At 39.3% G+C, this 18,023-nt stretch overlaps 1 protein-coding gene across 4 annotated transcripts in view; it reads left to right on the top strand.

Moving 5' to 3' along the window:
- The window catches only part of LOC124308003 (neurobeachin), a 240,577-nt gene that overhangs the window by 171,906 nt on the left and 50,648 nt on the right, over positions 1-18,023 (top strand). For 3 of the 4 annotated variants that reach the window (XM_046770257.1, XM_046770258.1, XM_046770256.1), the window contains 19 exons: positions 29-345; positions 411-632; positions 718-2,488; positions 2,570-2,735; positions 2,807-2,960; positions 3,285-3,464; positions 4,024-4,164; positions 4,299-4,409; positions 4,500-4,671; positions 6,626-6,985; positions 8,258-8,388; positions 9,251-9,364; positions 10,211-10,418; positions 10,518-10,856; positions 11,297-11,423; positions 11,527-11,635; positions 11,913-12,088; positions 12,168-12,442; positions 12,617-12,753. In XM_046770257.1, the coding sequence (XP_046626213.1) occupies positions 29-345; positions 411-632; positions 718-2,488; positions 2,570-2,735; positions 2,807-2,960; positions 3,285-3,464; positions 4,024-4,164; positions 4,299-4,409; positions 4,500-4,671; positions 6,626-6,985; positions 8,258-8,388; positions 9,251-9,364; positions 10,211-10,418; positions 10,518-10,856; positions 11,297-11,423; positions 11,527-11,635; positions 11,913-12,088; positions 12,168-12,442; positions 12,617-12,753 (5,210 nt within the window). The remainder of the gene's footprint in view (positions 1-28; positions 346-410; positions 633-717; positions 2,489-2,569; positions 2,736-2,806; positions 2,961-3,284; positions 3,465-4,023; positions 4,165-4,298; positions 4,410-4,499; positions 4,672-6,625; positions 6,986-8,257; positions 8,389-9,250; positions 9,365-10,210; positions 10,419-10,517; positions 10,857-11,296; positions 11,424-11,526; positions 11,636-11,912; positions 12,089-12,167; positions 12,443-12,616; positions 12,754-18,023) is intronic. The other variant, XM_046770259.1, reaches the window with a different exon arrangement.

Genomic DNA, 18,023 nt, shown 5'->3' with positions numbered 1-18,023 from the left:
ATGTATAATATTTTTTGCCCTTTTTTAGTGATATTAAAAGTCGTTGCAACTTTGGTGAGACAGTCAAAGCAAACGGAACAGTTGCTAGAAGTGAAGAAACTGTTTCTCTCGGACATGACTTTGCTCTGTAATAACAATCGTGAAAACCGACGGACCGTTTTGCAAATGTCCGTATGGCAAGAATGGTTGATCGCAATGGCCTACATACACCCAAAAAATGCAGAGGAACAAAAGATTTCGGATATGGTTTACTCGTTGTTCCGTATGCTTCTTCATCATGCTATTAAACACGAGTATGGAGGATGGCGAGTCTGGGTCGATACATTGGCCATCGTTCATTCGAAAGTAAGTGTACAATATTTACGACGGAATTTAGAGAAATTTGACAATCTGTTGATTGAATATTTTAGGTGTCATACGAAGAGTTTAAATTACAATTTGCACAAATGTACGAACATTACGAGCGTCAGAGGTCGGACAACATAACGGATCCGGAACTGCGCCAACAGAGGCCAATCAGCACAATATCAGGATGGGATCAACAACACTCTGGTAATAATGGTTACACTAGACCGATACCTTGGACCAATGCTCAGCAGCCTACTCTGCCGAATTCGGAAGAACATTACAAGGTTATTATTTATTTCACTTGTTACTGTAGAAACTGTTACTTTCAGCACATTCATGTTAACATCGCCAAAATTTTGCGGTTTTCAGGAATTTGACAATCCAGACGCGGCTGATCGCTTGGACGAATCATGCAGCTGCGATCTCAATTCAATAGACAATACGGAAAGTGACGGAAGTCCAGCCTTAATAAAATCTCGTAGTGAAACGTTGGATACATTGCAATCTAGTGAGGCAGTGTCGTTAGATTCTCGGCTAAGTGACAAACCTGAAACACCGACGACAGCTCGGGAGAATAATTCCGACACACCGACTATTCTTGAGGAGGCGAACAGTGAACCAATTTCGTTGCCAACAACGCATGAAACTAGCGAGATTATATCTATTGAAAGCTCTAGCGATTTGTACAGTGACGTTCATAAAATAGAAAGCTCCAGTCCAGATTCAATGATGCAAGAAACAAGGAAAGAAACTATTACCAACACTCAAGAGTCACAGAGTGATGCAGGTTCTCCATTGATTGTAAGAGAAGATAACAGTCCAGCAATAACGCCGATTGATGAAGAAGATAGTGATGAAACCTTGGCAAAAGATGCTGAGTCCAAAATCGAGGAAGAAATGGAGTCGAAAGTTTCTCAAGGAGACGCAGAAGATGAAATTGATGAATCAAAAATAGTGGGTGAAACTAAAACCGAAGCAACAACAGAGGCTCAAGCTGAGCCAATGGCAGAAAATGAGAGTGATGAGAAGTTCGAAGAAAATAAAAAACCCGAAGATAATGCTAGCGATGAAAGTACTATTGACAAAAACGCAGTGGAAAAGGTTGTTCTTGATGAGCATAAAGAATCTGTTGAATCTGCCAAAGACTCGGTAACCACGTCTTCGGTTGAAAAAACTGACATCAATGTAGAATTGGAATCTGAAAATCCGGTTGTTGATGAAAATGAATCAAAAGTTAGTACAGACGTCGAGACACCTCCAGCGGACGATCATCAAGATGTTATAGAAAACGAAGAGGTCAAAGTCAGTTTGAATCAGGATGATTTGAACAAAGTCATTAAGGACGTTGTGAAAACTCCGCCGGTTGAGGAGGAGAATGTTAGCAATGGAAAAATACCCGAAGGTGATGATGGAAGCGTTGGCGTCAAGACTGACGAAGAAAAGAAAGATGAAAACGCAGAAAATGTAAAAAGTCTAATTTGCTCAACTAGTGTAATAGAAACCTCTGAAGCGTGTAAAGAGAAAATAGATGTGGAGGGTAATGATTTGGGATCGGTAGCAGATAGTGAGTTAAGAAGTAACGAAGATAATAGCACGGTCGAGACTGTAATAGAGGATAAAAGTGCTGTTGTTAATGGTAATGATAATGGCAATGAAGAAAAAGACAAAGAGGAGGTAAATGATGAACGTTCAGGAGAACCGTCCAATGTTTCTATTAGCATAAGTGATAATAAAACAGACATTCCTGTGAGGACTGAAACGATAAAAATAGAAGATAGTGTTTCTAATATTAGTGACGTTCAAAGTTCTGTAGGTAATGTGACTCAAGTGCCAAATCCTAAACAGCATATTCCAACAATATCGACGGTCTGTGATGCAACAAAAAATTTACCCGACGGTGTGCCTAAAATTGTTAGTTCTAAAACTATTACGACTGACGATCAGTTGTTGAATAACTTAACTACAGATCACATAGACGCTCATCGCAGATCCAGCCTGCCAATTGTTCCCTCTGAGACTATCACCGATGGAAGTATGGATGACGCACCTTCTCTGCCCATTCCGTTGCGTAAGATGTCGTCACCCCAAAAGCGACCAAGGAGTGCCTCAACATCGACACAAGTAGACCCTAATCACTTTGGTGCGTGAATCTATTCGTTAAGAGACACCATCTACCAATTTCATAACTCACAAATCAACGATAAAACATTTTTATCTTCAGAGTCAAAACGAGCAAAGCAAGGAAACCCTTCCACAAGACCGATGTTCAGTCCAGGCCCTACACGACCTCCATTTAGGATACCCGAGTTCAAATGGTCGTACATACATCAAAGATTACTTTCCGACGTTCTGTTTTCGCTGGAAACTGACATTCAAGTCTGGAGAAGGTACGTAGTGTAAAGAAGACTTCGAATTAGATATAATCTGTATTAACTGATTTTTATGTCCCCTCTTGCAGCCATTCAACAAAGTCTGTATTAGACTTTGTAAACAGCAGCGAGAATGCTATATTCGTAGTGAATACTGTTCATTTGATATCTCAGCTTGCCGACAATCTTATAATAGCCTGCGGTGGTCTCCTTCCGTTACTTGCATCTGCGACTTCGCCCAACGTGAGTATACATGAATTAATGTTTCATTTCAATATATAATTAAATATCACATCATAACAGCAGTTTATTTTCTCTCTGAAAACCTAATTTAGATTACCTGTATCTTGCATTTTTAACACTTGAGCAATACATTTATGTATTCTATAGTAGTCGCATAGCCATTACCCGTTTTGCATTGGAGTGTTTACAAATGTAATGATTTGCGCGACGAATAGATTGTGAAAAAAAAAATTTCTGAACCGAAACACATGTTTGAAACAAGAAACGCCGTAAGAGTGTATATTTGTTCATTTTTAATCATTAATAAACAAATAATTCTGTTAGAGCGAACTGGATGTAATAGAGCCGACTCAGGGTATGCCAATTGAGGTAGCTGTTTCCTTTCTGCAAAGACTAGTCAATATGGCCGACGTACTCATTTTCGCTAGTTCATTAAATTTTGGAGAACTAGAGGCAGAGAAAAATATGTCCAGCGGTGGGATCCTACGGCAATGTCTACGATTGGTTTGTATTTATTTATGTTTTTCAAATTATTTTCTTATCAGAAACAAAAAATAAAAATTCCGAAATACTCGAATAGTTCTGTACATATTTGAAATCCTTATTCCAAAATTTGTTAATTTCTTAAAATTTTTATTTGTACAATATAGCCGCAGTATTTCTACTAAATATTGAAAACAGCTGACTTCGATCGCAATTTCTTGATCCTGACCTGTAGCATTATGTAATAGTCGTTTTTGAAAGCAATTTTACATGGTGAATATTGAAATCAGAATTTATCCCCTTTATCTAAGTATCACATCGTGTGCAGCGGTGGACTTCAGATTTCTCTAATCGTTTATATTATTGTGCATTTTTGAGTATAATAAATCTGTATCTAGTTTAGAATTGTATATGAATAAAACTCTAAACGAGGTAATGCACTTAGATTTACTTAGGGCTTCAAAATCGACCAGTAAATATTACCTAGAATAGGTAGATATGACAATCAAATTAATCAGTAGCCTTCGTCGAGTTTTATACACGTTTTTATGTGTAATTATATAACATATTGCTTGTTTAGGTCTGTACATGTGCTGTTAGAAACTGCTTAGAGTGTAAAGAACGTGGCAGACCTTACAGCATGTTAGGTCGGCAGATCGGTTCTAGTAATAAATCACAGCACATACAGTCGCTCATAAGAGGAGCTCAGACCTCGCCTACGGTACGTTATCTTTACACAAATCTTTCTCGTCTAAAATTGAAATAATTAATTACATTTATTATGCACATATCACGTACTATGCACATATTAGTCAGACATGGGTTGAACTTATTTAAAATTCGGTCCATTTTCAGATTGTTTTGGACAAGCTGGCAACTCAGCAGCTAAGCCCGGTCAAAGATCCTGAAAAGTTGTTGCAGGATATGGATGTTAATCGCCTAAGAGCTGTTATTTACAGAGATGTTGTAAGTTTCTTTCTTACGTACGTACTTCATCTTGAAACATAGGTTTTTTTTGTTTACAAAACTTGTTTAATATTTCATATCTCGTTACAGGAAGAAACCAAGCAGGCTCAGTTTCTGTCCCTGGCTATAGTTTACTTCATCTCTGTACTAATGGTGTCCAAATATCGCGACATACTGGAACCACCAATTCCTCAACGACCGCCGAGCCCAGTTCAAAATGTACAAACAAATGGAACTAACATTAGGCCCGGAAGTCCGTCAGGTTAGTTTCTCTCTTATTATTCCTATATAAAATCGTTTACTAATCTGCTATGATGAATAAGAAGATTTGATTTAACGTTTCAAACATACTGAATAGTTGACTCAGTCAATGAAACTACGAAGTAAAATTTCAACCCACGATATCGACGTAATTCTGTGGCTTAAATCGATTTCATAATTTATCACTTAATTTACGAACATTAATTAATCACTCGATGCTATGTTATTAATAATAGACACGTTCCTCGTTTGATTGACTCGTGTAGGTGATTCATATTATTTTTCTATTTCGAACCATCTATTCTCTGGGTCACTTTTATCACTTTTTTGCTCTGTTACGTTTTTGAATCTAGTAATTTTTTATTTTATTTGTCATAATGATTGAAACATGCCCATAACGTACGAATCGTTTTTTTCAAAGTGACGTGAAGAAGTACTGGTACAAGAAGATTGTCTTGTTTCTTCTTACAATTAGTCAAAACTCTTACGTGTCAGATAAATAAATTTTCCATTTAGTTTGAGATATTGTCAAAACCGATACTTTTCATAGTGTAATCAGGTTTGTTTAATTTGATTCCTGCCATCACTTAAACATACGGCATGTATTACAATTTCTGTAACCGCATGTAACAAAGTGTTTCACCAATGCAAGCACCAGCAGAGCAACGAACCAGTAGTTCAGATATTATTCATGTTTGTAGACTGAAATGGTTTTCACCTTTTGTCCTTGCTGATTTTGAATTCATACAAAAACTAGTATAACTCTAACACTTCGTGTGAACTAACATTGGTATAAAACTTTTTTAAATATTGCATACATACCCAATTGATGTGCTGAATGTACCACACCCATCAAAACATTTTCTCTTCTATCAATTCGTACGAAAAAAATCGCAAAGGAGCGTCAACATTATCATGTCCTTGAAGAAAAACTCATCATTCTACTGATTATTAAAATGAAAGAATCTGATATTCTTTTAGAAAAACATTATATTAGGTAGTTATAGAAAATCACAATTGCACTAGCGATAAATAAACATTACATCTTAACACTTTACTCCAAATGGTAGAAAAGCATGCGTGGTTGCACTGGTGTAGATATAAATATTATCTTCTTATCTGTATCTGACAGTGAGAGTTTTGATGTTTGTCGAATGTGTCTGCACTCATTTACCAATATATTTTTAATATTACTCTTCATCAGTTCATAACATCACGTACATCATGAACTGTGTAACCGATTTTATTTCATCGTCACAATTCGGTTCCGAAACAGCTTGAAGCTCGAAGTTGGAGCTTCTTTATTTTGAAAAATCAAGCATCCGTGAATTTGGGGTATTTGACCGTCTGTTGAATCTATATAGAAAGTGAAAAAATCTTAGGATAAAAGTTCTCTTGTAAGAGTGATCAAAATAGCACATCGTCTTTTCAATCATCGCCCTTTACCCCTATAGTCTCCATGTTTTTCCCACTTTGCCATGCAAAATTCTTATCTTAAGAATTCGACTTGAGGGTCTCCATTTAAAATGAATTACTTTTGATGACAGCAAAATTATTAGACTTCTCAAACGGATGTTCTTTTCTGGTATCTTTTCAGTATTATTTCTTACATCACAGTTCAACGTCATTTATTGTTTTCTTTCAATTTTTATGTTTCGCATAGAGTCAGAAGTGCAAAACATTTGGATGAGTTAGCTTTCTAATGATTGTAAAAAAAATTTCATTCGACAAATACCGTCACTGTTAATTCTACATTGGTATGGAAAAGATTGACAAACATTGAGAAAATCGTAATCGCTTAGTTGTCGCGACTATTTTTCCCTTTTGGTTCAATATTGTGAAGTGGAGCTGAATAGGACTAGACTCTGTATCTGGCGTAGTAGAATGCGAGAACTAGCACGTAGCTTGAAAATGAAAGAAGGACGAAAGTAAAGGTGGATAATGTGGTTCCGCAGCAGATGGGAGTGGTGGTGGAGGAGGGCGACCACTGTTTCCGCAGTGGTCTCACCATGTGTACCCTCAGTTCCTCCCGGGGTCTCACCCCAACGCCAATGCGAACCACCACACCAGCCAGCACCACCACCAGCACCCACTACCACCGGCTGCCAGGCACACTAGTCGCCAGCCCCCATCCAGTTATTATCTCCCGAATAACCACAATAACCATTCCTCGAACCATCACTCGAATAACTATAACTTCCATCACCATCATCATTATCATCACCATAATAACAACAATCACCATCATACGCTTCAAAAGCATATCGATCAGCCCCGAAATCTCTATCATAGAAATTCTGGTGTCGGTCTGCAAGGTAATTGCTCGTACATATTCCTTGAACTGCTCGTCTTCGCTCCCTCTGAGTACAGAATGAATTTTCGTTTCGTATTATTGTTGTTATTATTTTTATTATTACTGTACTTATTACTCCTACATCTCGTTATTATGGTCGTTATTATTATTTTGGCTTGTTTTAAATAATGCAATACTGTAGTTTTGGTAATCCTATCCTATTCCCCTTTTTGCTGTAATAAAAAAAAAAACACACCTTTAGCTTGTTGGTATTGTGAATTATACTGAAAATAGTTTATTCAAACTCGAATATAAATATATCAGTGGTGAACGTTCCGAGTAGGACTTTAAAATCTCACAATAAACTCGGTCATCTAAAGTAAATGATTAGAGTCAATACTACATTCTTAGATTGAAGACCTGCAGTATAAAGTTTTACACATTTTGGAAGTCAGGCAGTGTCTCTGTAGTATACTGGAATACTATACGGCAATTATGAATTCGTACACCATGTTGTCACTTCCAATCTGATTTCAAGCAAAAAATGAATCGTCAAGTATTGTACCAATCATATAATTCTAGTCAATATCAATATCGATTGATTCTACTAACACGAAAATACAGTTGAGTAATGAATAAGACAATTTTTACTCCAACGTTTGCATTATTTTAGTATATCTTGAATCAACTAAACCTGGTCCGTTCCGCGATAGTATCATACCACGATTCTGATTTTCATTTGCAACGTCAAGTACATACATCTATACAGCAGGATGACTGAAAAATGTACTACCATGTATCGTTGTTCCTGTAGAATATTTCACTTTTCTAAATCAATGTAAGTTGAATTTTGTTCCGTTATGTAAGTGCATGAGCATGTTGTTTTACTTGTTGTAATTACTTGCTTCGGTCAATTATTTTAGCGCCAAGTTGCATGTGAGTTTACTTTCCACCGTATTGATGGTGTTTCAGTCCGGTAATGATAGCAATTACTTAGATTGAGCCACAGATCTGTATAAATGAGCTAGCTTTGCAAGTTCAGTTAATCCCATGTACTTTCAGTTTTTTTTTCATAGAATTCTTACATCCTCCAGCCTGGAACAAAATATCCCTGATTGAACATGATCAATATGAAAATTTCTGATTGTTGTCCTCGAATTATTTATTTGTGTAACCAAATGGCGTATATGTGAAATTTACAGCATGACAAACGTCCCTGTAATTTCCCTGAGATTGATGTACAAATAATCGATTTTTCATCAGTCATCTTACCCACGCATTATACATATTATAGGAAGCGGCGGTGTCATGAGTCAGTCTGGTTCCCAAGATGATGGCGAATATGAAGTTATCATTGTCGGTGAAAATAATTCTTCCATATTGGCTGACCATGAAGTTTCCTCGAGTGGCCCCGCATCTATCAAGGTAATTCATGTAATCGAATAATCGGATTAACATTTAGCGCCACCACGATATTTACTTTATGTGCGCACACAACCTCCTTCATTCTTCAAGTTATTTAAATGTGTCTCACATATTTATATGTTTATTATATATTGTGCACAGATTAAATAATCATGGCAGCTGCATGAGTCCTTACATGATTCCAAAGAAACAGATATACATATGCAACTGTCTGCAAACCGTGCGCAGTTTTACTAAGTTTCTTTATTAAAATTTTACGTATATTGTGTATCAAAACTCAACTTCCACACAATTCAATTTGCCATGCTTCCGACAGAGATATTTAACAAAAATCAAGCTATTGTCTCCCTATAAACTTTCTATTATAGTTCTAAAACGTAGTTTTACCGGATTAATAAGAAGTAATAATGTTTGTACTAATAATACTAGTGCATTAGAAGCAGATTCAATTAACTAGATTAGAAACTATTTGACAAACTTTACTCTATGTTCCTATAATATTCTGTGATATAGTTAATCGAACATATTAGATCAGAAATTAAAGTATTCCAGTTGTAACTAAAACCTTATCAATACTTAGTTTGAAAATCGTTGTCTAAATTCAGTAATTAACGCAGCATAACAAGCATCTTATGTGTAGAATAGTACGACGTGAATGTGTAATTAATTTTTGTACTTACACTGGGAAAGGGAGTAAGAAAAAAATTATTTGGTTTTGAAAAGAACTATCTGTCGAAGAACAACGTTTAAATTGGTCCACAAGTCCGGTTTATTTACTGAAGCAGGTATGGCATTTTTCCTTGACTTATCTGATAACTTCCTTTGCTTGCATTGCTATGCGTACTAACTACCGGTTCTGAAGGGAGGTCATAGTGGCGTACCTCGGTCACGGACTATCCTGGAGGACAATTACGCCTTACCTGACTCTACGCTTGGTTATGCTCCAAGACCTGAGCCACTCCCAAGAAATATTCAGGTATAAAAAATTTGGTTGGATTCTACGTTCCTAAAAAAGATGGCGAGAATTTTTCACAACTTTGCTACAGCTGCTTCAAAGTCTACCTAAACAATCATAACAAATTTTCGGATTTCAATTAAAAGTGTTATTTTTCGGTTAATTACCATTAAATTTTGCACGAAGTTACCAGTTTCTTCATTGGTGTAAATAAACATCACACATACACAGATTTATACTTGCATCGAAAGTAAGTTTTTTTATTTTTCAGGCTTACATAGCGATGAAGTGCTTTATTTATTCTACTTGTATTTGATTAACGGTTTTTGTGTGAGATGTGTATTACTAATCGCATGGATATTCGTTTACAATTCATAGGTTTATACAGTAATTTCAGAGTGAAACTAATTGATTGCCATATTATAGAAGTTTGATACAATAATTAATTTAGTTGAATGTCTTGTATAAGAAATTTGAGAACTTTAGAAGATTTCTTAGTTACAGTAATACAATTACATGCTTTTGCCTGGAATAACGTCGAAGTACGGTATACAAAGTTTACTTTGCAGATGCCAGTTGCGATTATCTTTCTCAATTCATCAAACTGTTGTATAAGATAGGAGTAAAAAGGTCCACATATTCGCGTTGAACTGATGGAACGTCTACTGAATTTTATTTTTGTTCATTGTAAAATCTTAGGATGTTACACCATGCAATTTTCCGCTTGTTTGCACAATCACTTACGTACAGATCGATTGCACAAAGAAAGATCAGAGCAAACAGATTTTTCATGATTTCACCGAAGTTGGAAATTTAATCAACTATCAAGAGTTAAATTTAAATCCTATCTTGTTCATTCTTTATTAGAGTAACGACTCAAGCGAAGAAACAATACACCAGAGTAATATGACGGCGGATCCCAGTCCTTCGGAAGCGACTACTGATAACGAAAACAAGCTTAATTCCTCCGAAGATGCTTGGACCGATGTCAATCTCAACGAAGATGGAGATTCCATTTCTGCTACAAATCCAAGAGAGGATCCTCGGAATATTCATAATATTGCTCACTCGCGGGGTGAGAAAAATAATTTCAACACACGTTTCAGCTTGTTATAAGTTAATCATCTTGTTCGATCCCCCAGTTTTATGTATTGTTCTTTTACGTTCTTTTCAGGCGATATTCCTGACAATGAAGGTAATGTCTTGGACCAGGAAATGTTGGCTAATGCTGAACGTGGTGAAAAACCAACAGCTGAAATATCGGTTGTACGAGTGCCAGATAGATTGATGATGACAGCGACATCGCCGCGGCCTGACGATCTGCCAATTAAAGGACTGGTTGATCATCTTCCTATACCAACACCATCGCGAGAAGCTTCGCTCACACAAAAGCTCGAAATGGCCTTGGGCTCTGTATGCCCACTACTCAGAGAAATTATGGTGGATTTTGCACCATTCTTGTCAAAAACCCTTGTTGGCTCACACGGACAAGAATTGCTTATGGAGGGCAAAGGTTCGTGTAAAGTTTAAAATAAATTGATGAAACCTGCGAGTTTCTTTTCGCGAATCTTTTCCACGATTGCAACTAACGTTTCAGCACGAATGCGCGTTGATTACTTTACTCGAGAAATCATGATACAATATTTTTCCGTCTAATAAACACTGCTTAATGTATTAGCGTTACATTTTTATGGCTATAACTTAAACTTATAACACTCTCAGTTTATTGTCTCAAGGTCTTCTTGTGTAACGTCAGCGGCAACCTTATTGGTATGCATTTAATGTAGGATGGATGTCTGGACATGAGAAATTAAAATTCAAGTCGTGAAACGAATGACAGTAAAAGTACATTAAAATGCACCCTTGTCCGAACATTGAACTGAGAGAGGCCTATAAAATAGTGTCTAGTCGGCGAGATGCATTAATTTTACATTTTTTGCCTGTCCTCATTAGGATTGACCACCTTCAAGAACAGCAATTCCGTTGTGGAACTTGTCATGCTGTTGTGTTCGCAGGAGTGGCAAAATTCTTTGCAGAAACACGCGGGTCTTGCTTTCATTGAACTGATTAATGAAGGAAGGTAAGTCAACAGTCACGGCTCAATTTCATCACCGTCAACATACCTCCGCTTATTTTACTCATATGACGTGAACTGAATCTGAAAATGTCACTTATTTTTATAGGCTGCTATCTCACGCCATGAAGGATCACATAGTTCGGGTAGCAAATGAGGCAGAATTCATCCTGAACAGGATGCGAGCCGATGACGTACTTAAACACGCCGACTTCGAAGTGAGTAGTCTCGAACTTTATGTGTTCTAAATTATATTGTTGTGAGTCAAGCTTAGAAATTGCCTAATCAATCAATTTTACAACTTCCGTTGACAGTGAATTATGCCTCACCAATTCGAGCCTTTGTCTAAACTCATATAAAGTAGTTTAGGTTTCATTTTTCCTTATGGCAAGCCACCAAGAGACATCTTCATATGAAATATACTATTATTTCACACTTCTCACATTTTCTACTAAACACAAGTACTTCGCTAATCAAAGGTAACTCGTATTTCAGTCGCAGTGTGCTCAAACTCTTTTGGACCGTCGAGAAGAGGAGCGAATGTGCGATCACCTGATAACGGCAGCTCGAAGAAGAGACAACGTGATCGCAAGTCGAGTTTTAGAAAAAGTTCGCAATATACTGTCCAACAAACATGGTGCCTGGGGATACATGGACCCGATGGCAGCAAGGTTAGACTTAGTAATCTCTTTCTCTTTCCTCTCACGCTAGAGAATCCCTAACCATTATTTATTCGCTCATCGTCATCAGAATGGCAGAATTCTGGAAACTAGATGCTTGGGAGGATGATGCACGGAGGCGAAAACGTTTCGTGCACAATCCGCTAGGCTCTAGTCATCCTGAAGCCACTCTCAAGGCAGCCCTCGAACACGGTGCACCTGAAGACGCGATTCTTCAAGCTCGAGAAGAATTCCATGCTCATCTCGCTGCTTCACGAGCTCATCAGCAGCAAATACAATCTGCAGACCTCATGGACGACAGTGAATTACTCTCGGACGACAGGGACCTTGACAATGATCTTACGGGTAAGTTGATTTCAGTGAAACAGACTGACGGTTCAGTTATAATTGAATTTCTTCCAATTAGTTGTGTATTTTGCATAACGGTACAAGTTTTATATCGTAATCAAATTTTTTAGTGAAAATATTCACCAACGCTATTCGGTACAAACTTTATAAATATTTCAACGTCATTCACAGGCCCAGTGAACATTAGCACGAAGGGCAAACTGATAGCACCAGGAATTGTGGCGCCGGGTATCATCTCTGTCACATCTACGGAATTATACTTCGAGGTGGACGAGGACGACCCCGAAATAAAGAAGATCGATACTGAGGTGAGTTTTTTTTTTACATAATATATATGGATACATACAGCGAATAGCCGTTAGAGCATCGCAATTGAATTTGTTGGCAAGGGGCGAAGTCTCGAGTTTCAACGTCGCGTTGATAGATTTTCGTCAACCGGCTGGAACGTTATCGCGCAATTGCGGCTCACCTGCGGCAAACGGGCGCATTCGGTCGTTCCAGGAACCGTCCAGCCCGACTGCTATACATGTATCCACCTTGAGTAATCTAGATAATTAATTACTCACCTCGTTTTCAGCTCATTTAGATAGCGCCTATTAGAGATGCATTTGGAACGACCTGTTGCCTCGAGTTAACTTATCTAGTTGAAATACGGTCGCGCTTCTCGCCTAGCGCGATAAAGTCGTTTTCTGAGCTTCGATACTCACCGCGCACTTACACTCCGGAGTCAAATCGACGGTTCAAGTTCTCACTATATTCGTAAACACGTAAAATGAACGAACAAATGGACAATATTGAGCATCTAAATTCGTTAGCTAGTGGAGTGAAATCGCGCTCACCGTTTACCGTCGATGAATTAGACGCAGAGTTTCAGGCACATGTGAGAAGTCCGAGAAAAGGTACAAAAAATTCGAAAGGAAAAAAAATGTGTATACGATCCGTAATTACCGTGAAATGTGGCCCAATTAGCTTGACGACCGTTGACCCGGGTCAGTGTCTGCCTATTAATGTTTTTTCCTCCAAGTTTGAGGCTTGCGTACACTTAAACCTAGATCCACGTCTTCGTTCGAGCGATCCATCCGATTGCTGTTGGAGCCGCCACTACGTTAAAAGAATCGTCAAGACCCATGGAATGACTTGCGATTCTTTTCTACACGGGTTTTGAACCGCCCAATATCCCACGATTCGGTAGCCCGACTTCTTCATCGGTCAGAAACCTCAAACCGAATGACCTCCTTCGGGATTTATTGTCGAGCCTTCCAAACAATCTCATGCTACTTCCACCCGCTACATAGCGAAATTCTTCCAAAGATGAATAATTGCTATAGATACACCTACAAAAAGGGATAGTAGAAAAATTTGGCAGACTAATTTTTGCGAAGATACAGTATCCGGTTATCTACACTGAGTTTGAAAATTCTACCAGGTTCATAACTGCGCAGCAACGAGTCTCCGCCACGTTCGGTGCATATGGTAGCCGATTTCGTATAACGAGGAATATTAATCACAGAGGAACGGGGAACGGAATTTGAATAAATGCGATCCATAAGTGATGAGACGTGGCAAAAGCTTCCTGCAGCACCGACTCCGCTCGCTCGTGAGTTGAACAGGCGCCGCGTTCTTGTCTATCAATATCTGTAATGGGAGAAGAAAGGCTTCTTCTTCTTCATCTTCTTCTTATAGGAAGGGAGACGCTGCGGTGGCAGCGGGCAAAGCGGGGTCCCAAGATCGTAGTTCTGGTGGGGACGGACGATTATCATATATTGCCCGTAGATCTCTCGGGTTTGTTTAACTACGGAATAAAACAAACAGAGGTGGGCCCCATGGGGCTGCTGCTCTTCAGGGTCGGCAATTATGAGCCCCCCGCGGGGCCCGATATCTATCTACTCCTGCCTTCTCTCTTCCTCCGGGTTTTTTCAAACTTTTTCTCAGAGACGACTACCCGCGCCTCTCTCTCTCTCTCTTTCTCTCTCTCTCCTCCGCTCTCTTGGTTCCGGCTGTGCGATATTCTCTGGAATGCACCGCTTTATTGCGAATCAAATCCTTTTCCTGCGTGTGAAATCTTCGGAATATGCGCAATGTTTCTTTTTTTATGTCTATCTTCTACAACTAAGACGTGCCTTGAATTTCAATTTATGGATCCATGGGGATTATACTTGCGCGCGATATTTGTTGTAATTGTTTATTTCATTGCGGTCGCTTCCTTTGATCGGTGAATCTCCTCGGGGGAATATTGATGAGGTAAAGATAAAAGAAAAAAAAAAAACAATTCGAGCGAGGAAGACGGAAGATGCGTATAGGTGCCTGTATTATAAGCAGCTGAAAACAAATACCGCCTGTTAAATAATTCCGTCGGCATAATAATTCCTCATTAGAAATCAACCGCGATACAAATGATCGTGGGTTGTTTTAAGACTTTCTATTACATCGGCACTCGAGTCAAGAGAGTGATGTATTGGAACCAGTATTGAAGCTACAGAGAAACATCGGAGGCCAATCAATGAACGGTGACGTAATGGGCCGATTATTCTTACAGTGTTATCGAACCGGATAAAAAATATAAACGATTAAAATAAAAAAAAAAAATAATAATAATAAATAAATAAGAATAAACCAACAAGAATCGGTATCGTTCGCGTCCATTAAAAACGCGATTAGAATTCAATGAGCACTTAAGAACAATATTCAATTCCGTGAAATCATATTACAAGCGTCTGCGGAAAGAGAAACGGGTTTTTGCCCTCAGTGAGTACGGGAAAGAGATGAGAGGAGGTGGAAAAAGTTTATAATTCGCGTCGCACCGCCATAATGTGGATGTATATAATAACAAATCGCGAGGCATAAATCAATTCGAAGAACCCAGAGGGCCGCGGGAAGAAGGTAGTAGTTAAAGGTTTGCTTAAGTGATTGTAAGTCGACTAGAAGAAGCGCGATCGGCGTCTGGCGGCGGTCACCCCGCTGAGGTTTGACCGGTGCCTCTCTCTCTCGGCTTACCCCGGCTTTTATATAATGGCTTGGGTAAACGTATTTATCGTGATTTATCGTTTACACGATATATCCTCTCCTCTCTTTACTTCTTCCTCGGTGTATACGTACTATACGTATACCGCACGTCCTCACGATCAGCGCCGCCCGATAGACCGACGATCTAACAGCGTGCTTGAATTATTAATTGATCTCGTGCATGGCACTATGCAGCATGCGAAGAAGACGGAATAGGTCGAGCCGAATTGAAAATTTTTCAAATCTTCAAACACCCGGACTCGATCTTTGGCTTATCGGTCGATAATGTATCAAACTTCGTCGAATTCGTTGACGAAAGTTATGAAATTCTTACGCGACTCGATTGATTAATTAAATCCGATGACCGGGGAAGCCGGATTCCCTGGGGATCGGGTAAGAGAGAGGCAGATCGGCAACCGGCATACCAGCCCACCCGCATTTGCCTCCGAAACCTGTTGGCGCCTAAACCATACCGAACCATACCAAACACAACGTTCCGGTACATGCGTGTATATAGGCATGCTCGCGTGTATCGGAGACTGAGAAACACTCCTTGGTCCGGGCCATGAACCCCCGCTGAATATTGAAATAAACATTCTTTCCTACATCTCTTCGCCATATTCGATTACAGATTCATATTCGTAATATACCTACGCCAAGTCGACCTTTCACTGTATTTCTTGTATTAAATTGTTGTATACAATTTTACTCGATAATCGTGTAAACGAACTCGTTGAAAATATTCGGATAAATTGTTTTTATTAATTACCATTAACGATGTTCTGCGGGCAGTAAAAATATTCGTTGCAACAATGAAAAAAAAAAAAAAAAAAAAAAAGGTAGCATAGACAGCAGAATTTTTCAATCGACGTTACGAAAGTGAACGTAAATTATTAGTTTCGTGTGGATAGAATATTTAATTGAAAGATTTTTCTTTCGAATATATATGAATAATATTACAGGGAACGGAATCCTGTAACGGAAAAATTATCATCGTATTATAATATTGTTTTCAAACACTCTAATAAATAATATACTAATCGTATAAATTTTGAGCGAATAAGTGCACGCATAGTATACGTATGTATAATATAAATACGTGCGTATAATTAAAGTCGCCCTTCCTCTTATCACGGTCATGTATACTTATGCGCAGGCATGAATATATGTATGATACCGTGGATGATGTATTGCCAGTGACGTTATAATAATGCAACTATAATTACTCTGTCTGAAAGTCTGCGGCAGAGCCAATCCTTGCACCCATCACACATACGCTGGTCCCCCCCCCCCCCCCCCCCCCCCCCCCATACAACCATCGCTGCTGAATATAATAATACGCGAAGAAGGATCATACATGCCTACGGTTTAAACACACGGGAATTTTAAATGCTGCCGCAGTTATATACCCGGGGCTGATCGTTTTATTGCGCAGACTTCTTCCCGGCGCTCACGAGATCCGCGTGCGGTTATATCCTAAAACTCGTCGAGCATATCGTAAATAAATTTCAAAGGACACACCGTCAAGTCTCGTTGTTTTTCTTCCACGATTTCTCTGGTTTCGATGTCCGCTTGAAAATTCGGTGAAACGGCATAAACGGATTTAACGACGAAGAGGAATGAGTCAGCCGGACCGAAAACCTCGAGTACCCGATTAAACGCTCGGATTTATCCACGGACGTGCGAAAGCGGCTCAATAACACGGGGACCAAACAATGCCGGGGTCTTAACCCTTCGGGCACGAGGTCCTGCGGGCGGACGAGGCACCGACTAGGTGGTTAGTCCGGTAAACATCCATCAATCCGGGCGCTGGCGAAGACGATGCAGGTCTCACCGTTCCGTGGGAGGAAAGGAGGAGCAGGACGAGGCAGAACCAGGCTGGACCAACAACGCTGATCACTGCTATTAGCCCAGGCATCGCTCCGGTGGTCCGCCAATCTTCGGGGTACTTCATCATATCCGTACCTCGGCCTGCCCTCCTCCCCCCATCCAAGGACCTCGAGAGGTGCTACTAACCGCCATCTACCTGCAAAAAACTATTTTGCCAAATGGTCTTATTTTCTTACACTTGTTTTTGATAACCGGGAAGAGTTCCTTCGGACCTCAGTCTTCATCTACCGTCCACACCCTTCCTATCTAGGAACGGTCATAAAGCGACGCTCGGGTCCGTTCCGGTTCGTGCCAAACGCACCTTTTTTTTTTGGGATTTGTTTTTAGGGTAACGTCGGTGAGATCCTCTCATTACAAATTGGATGTAGGTTTTTTTTCACCAATTATAAAACTTGGGGTTTACGCTTTTTCCCGAATTGTAGGCTCAATTCGTTTCATCGCTTTCGGAGGTTTCTTCTTATACATAAACCTCTAGAAAACCTTCGACCGCACTAAAATGCTGGAAAATGTAATGCTGCGAGCAGCGAAAGGTGCAGACCGATTAACGAACTCTCAGTTCGGGTGGCTGTAGCCTCGTAATTGGTAGATTATTTTCCCTTTTCGCGCGAGCAGTGGCCGTTCGGTATGAGCCGACGATTATTAACTGTATCCAGCAATTAGGCCCCGTGAAAGAGGCGATGATAGA

The sequence above is a fragment of the Neodiprion virginianus genome, chromosome 6, assembly GCF_021901495.1.
Source record: "Neodiprion virginianus isolate iyNeoVirg1 chromosome 6, iyNeoVirg1.1, whole genome shotgun sequence".
NCBI classification, from domain to species: Eukaryota; Metazoa; Arthropoda; class Insecta; order Hymenoptera; family Diprionidae; genus Neodiprion; species Neodiprion virginianus.
This window is presented reverse-complemented; position numbering and strand designations above follow the sequence as displayed.